At 36.0% G+C, this 8,262-nt stretch overlaps 1 protein-coding gene across 1 annotated transcript in view; it reads right to left on the reverse strand.

The window, feature by feature from the left end:
- Positions 1-3,672: 3,672 nt before the first annotated feature.
- Positions 3,673-8,262, reverse strand: part of Zdhhc17 (zinc finger DHHC-type palmitoyltransferase 17) — a 57,995-nt gene continuing 53,405 nt past the window's right edge. The window contains exons 14-17 of the mRNA XM_055626051.1: positions 7,491-7,574; positions 6,240-6,397; positions 5,439-5,533; positions 3,673-4,504 (exon numbers count right to left, since the gene is read on the reverse strand). Of these exons, the coding sequence (XP_055482026.1) occupies positions 4,366-4,504; positions 5,439-5,533; positions 6,240-6,397; positions 7,491-7,574 (476 nt within the window). The 3' untranslated portion in view covers positions 3,673-4,365. The remainder of the gene's footprint in view (positions 4,505-5,438; positions 5,534-6,239; positions 6,398-7,490; positions 7,575-8,262) is intronic.

Raw genomic sequence — 8,262 nt, forward strand, 5'->3', positions numbered from 1 at the left:
CCCTACCAGTTACATCTGTGCAGGGGGCCTAGGTCCTCTCTATGCATGGTCCTTGGTTGGGCATAATAAACTGAGCAATGCTCTAGCCTTACCTAACATTTTTTTTTTAATCAAGAAAAAAGATAAAACTTCTCCAAGTTTCTTAATTCCAGAGTGAAGCTCAAAATATTTAATACAAAATACCAGCAGTTAATAAAAAAAAAAATTACTACTAGGCATGAAGGGGGGTGTGACCCACTAGAAGCACACAGTCTATGAGGGCGGAAACTATCAAATGCCCACAGGCAAAGACAAACGGGAGATTATAGAACATCTTCAAAAAGTAGAGAAAAGAATAGACTTCCAAATCAGGTATCAAAGTTGAAAAACTACAGAGTACAAGATGGAATACTGATTAACAGCAACAGCAGACTAGACTGCAGGAAACAAAAACTGTCCCAACAGAAAGAGCATGTAGACAACAGTGGAAGTAAGTGCTATAAGCAGGACTTGCTACCCCGCCACTCCATGTAAGTAGTGGGCACTGCCTACCTGAAACTTGAGGGAAGAAACAAAGATATCTGAAGAATGACTGAGAAATTTCTAAATTTGGTAGTTATAAATCTACAGATCCTAGCAGCTGCAAATTTGCTAAAACTAAATCTACTGCTCCAAGCCACAATGAGCCTTTTGATGCTATAATTGTTTATAAATGATGCTAAACTATTGTCATCTATTTAACTTGATCAAGATAGGTGTGGGGGTGCATATTTATAATCCCTGCTACCTGGAAAGCAGAGGCAGGCAGGTTCATAGCCAGCTAGCAACAAGGCAGAAGTTCATCAGCTCTAGCCACGTGTGGTGACAGAGACTAAGCTGAGTGAGACTACTCAGCAGAGCATGTCCAGTCAGAGGTAAAAGCTTTCTGAGGATCAGATTTGGTTCCTTGAGTTACCAGCACTACAGGTTTCCTATTTTAAAAACCACAAATGTATTTAACAAAGTGTAAGCTGATGGGCTGCAATGTACCACTTTTTCAGATGTCTCTACAAACTAGAATCAGATAGCTATCTCACAGAAAAGGCCTACCAATCTGGCAAGGACTGTTAAGGACAGAGACATGTGAATAGTGAAGAGGAGAGCACAAAACATTGTCACTTGAGCTACAGATAGTGCTGGCGCCCTTCTATTTCACACCATAAAGTTATTTATGAATCGAATGTTAGTCCAGCTTCAAACTACCCCTGATGAATAGCCCCAGCCTCTGAGACCACAGGAAACCACATGGATGACAGGCGTTACTGATGCGCTGGGACCACAAAATGGTCGGTACTAAAAGCATCTCAGCACAATTCTGCCTTCCAAGTTTGTAAAGGTGCTTCCTTTGCCATGCCTGGCATTTGAAGTAACCAGGATCAAAGTTCAGTAGATATCATTTTACTAAAATGCTTTAGACATACACATATACATTAAAACTTCGGATTTACATATTTCCCGAGGTCCTTATTAATTCCATGTAATAAAAAAAAAAGCTATCTTTTTATTGAAAAAGAATTGCACACATACTCAGGGAGCTAGAAACTTTAGAATACCACCAGTTTTACTTTTGCAAATTCCTAAGAACTCCTCACTTGACTTCAATTTGATCAAGATAGAAATATAGAATCTTTTCATATTACACTTTTGATTTCTTCGAAGTGAATTTAGCAGACACCACAATTTAAGAGTCAATATTTATTTTGATTAATATTTTACAAAATTTGACAGGTTTAAATTATGTAAGGAGGACTAATTTATTAAACACTTTACAAGTTTTTCTTTCCACAGAGTAACACAGTAAGTAGCAAAATAATACTTGGCACAGTTATAAATAAAATATAAAATAAAAATATTCATAGCTTAAGTAGGATGCTTCTTTATGCCTAGTATTTAAAATAAACTACAGACAACAAAAACATGGATAAAAAAAAACTCCAAAGAATTTAGGTTCAGAGCTAAGAAATTAGTCCCTCCTTCCTTAAGGAATCCAACTAACCAGTAAGAACTCTGTCCCTGAGAGAGGAGAGCTGTTCATTCACAGCTCACAAGCCGGATTAAACTGGCTCTACACTCTACACAGGAGCCTTACCCGCTGCACAGCTGCCTCCAAGCCACCTGGCTGTCCTGTTACTGATGCACTGAGACTACGAAAAGGTCGGTAGTAAAAGCATCTCCTTGCAGATAATTTCCATGGAGTTCCACATCTACAGGGGTTTGCTGCTTTACTGAGAAGCATCTCTTATACTGAAAGAATACTGTACCACAAAGAAAGAAGATGGTAACAACATTCTGACTCAAACTGAGAGAACCACCAAAATCTTTAGCTGTTGATAAAAATGTATCTGATAAAAATTGCAACTGAGTCTTCCTGTGAAGTGACTCGAAATACAAAATTAAAACAAATCCTAGCATTTTATAAATAACCTTTGAGTTTAAAAATTACCTAAATTTTCCCCCAATAATAGCCAAAACTAGCAGACATTTGTACAGTTGACCAATTTTTTACATTCTATGACAAAATGGTACAATGCTATTACCACCCCACACCCATCTCTTCCGTTTTCAAAAATAAAGTACATATGCCAATTCCAATATTAAAACCCTCAAGTACAATAAGGGTAATTTTTTTGGGGGGGTAACATATGGTCACAGTAATTATTATAAAATGGTAGTGCTTGGAAATACTGAGCATCAACTATGTACATATCCGCTGCTCCTCTTACTAAGGCAGGGGCGGGTATACCACTAGATTGCTTTAATACCTGTAACCAGCATTTTACAGGGAATACTAATTTTAACCTAGCACTGGACATGCAGTGAACTTGCAGGGTATAGTGCCTATTAACAGCAATATTGAACATCACTAGAAGCTCATTAATAAAATCTCCCTTTTCTTTTTGGTTGGACAAAATGAAATGAGCAGCTTTAAAAACACTAACACATATAGACACAAAGAGAAAACTATTTGATAAATTATTTATATACAGATACACATTCTTTACACTGGTCTAGGATCTGTCAGTCTGACCCTTCCCCCCAGCCCCTCCCACAGGTTGCTCGAACCACAGTTTGCTACAGCAATTAAGAGGACTAAACCACGTCTCCCTGTAAACAATATTCATGGAAGCAGTGACAAATCAATTCATGAGGGTATGGAAATGCTACAACACAACTTAATCAGTATATCACATTTAACAGTAAAATCTGAGAATATTTCAGAAAGCATTACAAACTTCAAAACATATTCAATATTGGCAAAATTAAAATAACCCTGGGGTTTAAATTCTACTTTCTGATAGGTCATTTTAAAAAAAGAATATTCCATTAGCTTTTCATTTATTCACTTGTGCTATGTACAGAGATCATGCTTCATCTTTAGCTTAGACATCATTATTTGTCTACAATTTATTTTTCAGCTCAGAATTTAAAAAGAAGCATATCCATTTATCTCTATTAATAAAGAATTTTGTATTAGCTTATTTGTTTTGCCTCTTGTTGAAAATCAACTTGAACTTTTTAAAAACTTGGGCTGTTTTGCACATGAACTTAAATCCTAATTTATGCTTCACTGGACAGTATCTGCGAGTACACATTCTATGTAGTGTATCATGCACTTAGTAGGGCTTTAAGTTTCAACAAAATATTATGACTTAGTAAACTCATGCAAGTGCTTTATTATCAGACCGGGAGACCTCAGAGCAAGGTTACTAGAAATTATTTCACTGAACTAGAAATAAACCAGCACTGCAACAGCTGGCGGCAACAGAACAGTGAGCACGTTTCCATGAACATTATTTTCTTGTGCCTTTGGGGACACAGTACAGTAGATCTCTAATAAAACCACATGATTTCATCACAGTATTTACATGTACATCCAAAATGTACATAATACTAGTCATCATTTTCAGACAATTTTCCTGGAATTAAATGCAATACTCTTAAGATTGCATAATACAATTTAGCCATATAACATAAATTGAGTTTTAGTTATAAGAACATTTATCCTTGGTATGCCATCTCTAGTAACAGAGTAAGTTCACTTTTCATGAAAAAAATTATGAAAACAAAATCAACAAGTTTGAGTATGATGTGAATTCCTATATTAAGAACTGTGAAAATTCTTTTTATGATCTTTATTCTTCCTAGAAGTGGCAGTGTGTTCTGTCCATGTTTGCTTTTGTTAATAAAGTACTGAAAAAAAAAAAAAAAAAGACTGTAAAAGTCACTGTTAGCCCTACATATAGCATGCTATTTGTTCCAAGGATGTGGATTCGAGTGAGAGAGACACGGACAGACACAATCTTCAGGCACCATTCAGCAACATTGTTTCCTAGGATAAAGATGCTGCTACACAAGCTGGTACCCAGATCCTGATATTTGGTCATATTCTATAGTATACTGCCTGGTCCAGTCCACGATAACAGGACGAAAGAGGCCACAGCATCGAAATTCAAAGAAGTCTATAATATTCCTCACACATCCATGGCTAAAATCAGACCCCAAAAGAAAGGAGAATTCAGTTAGTACAAATGACTTAGGATGACTTCCATGTTAACATTTTTTTTCTAAGCTTAAAAACTCAGGCCGTTTGCAAGAAAGATGTAACTTATCACTGCAATATAGATATGCTTGCATGTTTCTCTACATGTCTACCAGCATTTATTTTATTCTTTTGCTAATTTAAGATACTACACAATTACAATTGCTTCACTCCAATGCTGTATACACTGTTTGCTTCTAACACACACACACACACACACACACACACACACACACACACCATCCTTCCTTGATTACTGGCTTTTTGCCAATAAGCCAAACTAGGTCCAAAATTGAGCAAAGAGGTGAAAGTTAATTATGTTCAAGTCTGATTTTGCCAATGGCCTTTAATAAAAGTGACAATCTATAAAGAATGTCAAGGTGAGCACAAGGACTTCAAGACCTCAGTAACACTTGGAAAAGCAGTCCATTTTGTACATCATACTTAATTATTGTACCTCTAGTAGAAGTCTGTTTCCCTTCTAAAAGTATACAATAATTGATCATACTACAGAAATTTGGGGATCGCTAGCAGCTTACACAAAACTTGACCTTTAAGTATTTCATGTAATTAGTGCACTTTTACTTCTTTGCATCAGGCCACAGGTAAACTTTGCAGTATAAAGTAAGAGTATAACTGTTTATTCAGCTAAAATGACAGATTCTACATCATGGTGTTATGATAAACTAATGTCTCTTCTACAGAAACCTTAAATTCATTAATAATTAAATCTAGTCTAAGCACAGCTAAAGAAACATCCCTACTTCAGAGGTTGGACTATAGAAAATACTTCCCTTTAATGTGTTCGCTAGGCATTATGTTAAGTTTGCTTTCTTAACATGTAACAGAGAAAAATACTGCATTTAAAAAATATACATACTTGAATGGGCTTTCAATAGATGTTGTTGTGACTTTAAAGTGCTTGTATCTCCTGGCATTCATTCTTTCATTGGTAGTAATACCTAAACAGGTTATCTAAGAATAAAGAAAAATTCGTCCATTATCTTTTCTGAATATTTAATATAAACAGAAACCTCAAAAGAACTAGCACAGAATTAAAAAAAAAAATCAATCTGTGTTTGATTTTCCACAGATCACTAACCTAGTTTACAGAAAAAAGCAGCCAATTAAATACAAAAACATAATATACAATGTAAATACTAAATATGTGAACCCTGCACATACACCAGTAGACACTATGAACACAGACAGCCTCCCTCAATAGAATCTTAGGAGGTAAGTGGCATATGCCTGTGATCCTAGCATGAGGAAAGCTAAGGCAGGAAGGTGCCAAATTCAGAGTCAACCTGGTCTACAAAGGCATACTGTCCCAAAACGCAGAAGAGAAAGATCCCTTACGGATTTTTGAATAAAAGTATTATACATACTACTATTATTGCACTAATATTTATAGAGTATATTATACTAGTATTTATACATACTAAAACAGTATCATTAAAATGAACATAAAATTAATGGTATCAAAAGGTAAGCTCACACATGTCCAACTGCAAATATCTGAATCACCAGTAAAAGCTTCTGATGAAAGCAGAATATAAAGCAGAAAGAAAAAAGCAAATGAAAAACAACAAAACTGATCCTTACCAAGCCTGAGTGGCTAGAAAGAAAAGTTTTACATGTTTTATAGCTAGCACAGCAAGAAAAAAGCACATGCACATACCTGGTACATCTGACACATGAGTAACACGGCCACCCACATGAAATGAAACACACTGTTCAGAAACATCCAAAACATCCAAGGCGAGCACGTAGCAATCTGTGTAATGTAGGTCCAAAATCCATCCTTCGTGTAAGTGGTCTCACAGTGAAGTCCCCAGTCTAAAATCGGAAGACAGGTGACCCCCATTAATTTACCCTTCCAGTCACCTCAGGTGTACGCTGACACCATGAGGAACACATCTAATCATCTAGATTTAATTCATGACACAGAACAAATGTTTCTGTATTAGTAATTCTATAATACATCAATAAAAATACACCAGGGCAAAAAATGGGAAGACAGCTGCCAAACTTAAAAAAAAAAAAAAAAAAAAAAAAAAAAAATCCCTGCCAGCGAAGACTAAACATGTTCCCAGGACCAGAGAGAATGTTGTCCTTAAACAAAATAAATGATAAAAAGCAACTCAGTAAGGTAAGATTTTTCTAACACAAAATTTGGCGTAAGAGTAATAGAGATAATGACTTTTGTTGGTAGGAAACTGCTCCCCCTTATGTATGTTGATCTGAAAATTAGGTGAAGTTCCTAGACCAAATCTTTTCTCCATCTCTACTTGGAAATCTTATTTATTACTATCTCTGCAGATAGGACTAATAAGTCTTTCTGAGACTGATTTTCAAGCCAAGATCCATGCTGCAACTTCCACACACAGAAGCATGGAAAACAGCATCTTCGCCTAAATTCTCAATGCACTAGGCCCCTTGATAAGGCAAGAGACAATTTATCGTTAGAAAGTAACTTCTGAAACCTGCTAACACTGCCCAGTAGGCAATAACTTATAGCAAACTCTAAAATATTTCAAGTTTATGCAAACTTAATTTTAAGTTTGTTTTCTCAACTGTTTGGTGGGAAAGGAGCTACCAGGTCACTGGGTTCCACTCTGGCTAGTAGAGCAAGCCTGTTGACTGTGAACTGTTGGTGTCATTCACCCAGAAGCTTTTCAAAGCTTATTAAACCAACAAAGGGCATTCACACTAAAAGGTGGCTCTCTGACCACCGTTTGCTTGTGTGAGACACTGAATACATTTGGTAAGTAGGTACCTCACTTTTTTCTTTATTAGATGTCCCAAACAGTAATTTTGTTAAAACTTTTGCTATTGTTAATTTGTTATACAGTAAATACAAGCTAAGTATATAAACATGTATTTTTTTAAACATTTATGTTTTAAGAAGGCAGAAACTCATTGTACTCACAAGAAATACAACCATAAATCATCCAGCAGATCATAAAAAGCAAGAAGAACAGGTATCCCATAAAGTACCTATGGTTGCCTGCACCTGAAACAACACAGAAGAAAGTGATTTCAGCTAAGAAAACACAAATAGTAATACGCCTTTACGGGCTATGCTAAGAAAGTGGGCTGCAACACGTATGATAACCACATATATTATTTATTTTGTAAAATGGTTTTCAAGAAAACTGTTTTAATATAAGCTCTAAAACAAGAATGCTTGCAATCACATTTGTGATGACAGCAATGTTGTGTACAAAGGCTAGGGAGTCCTAAAAGGTAACACAAAATGTAATTGTGGCTTTCAGTCATATCCTTTGGGTGTGAGGGTCCCATTAAACCTTTTCCATCTTCCTTTTATAACCCTTACAATCAAGGTTTCCAAAAGCTTCTCGCCAAAAGTCATGTAAATATTTCTATCACCTCATTAACCTCCAAACCTGCTTTCAGGACACTGAACCTCTCAGTTGCACCGTCACATCGAGGTGCGATTCCTACCTGTCATTCTTCTCTGCCTCTGCACACATCTTTTCATTTATGATTATTCCCTTACTTTCTCCAGTTAATGCTTAAATATATATGATTTGCCTCATCAGATGAATTTCATTGTTACTCAATGGAGAAAGGAAAAAGTAAACATCAGAAAGAATGCACAGTGAAACTATTAAGATTCTTTCAGACTGATTTCACACACACACACACACACACACACACACACACACACACACACACAC

The sequence above is a fragment of the Psammomys obesus genome, unplaced genomic scaffold, assembly GCF_907164565.1.
Source record: "Psammomys obesus unplaced genomic scaffold, mPsaObe1.curated_primary_1811, whole genome shotgun sequence".
In the NCBI taxonomy this organism is placed as follows: Eukaryota; Metazoa; Chordata; class Mammalia; order Rodentia; family Muridae; genus Psammomys; species Psammomys obesus.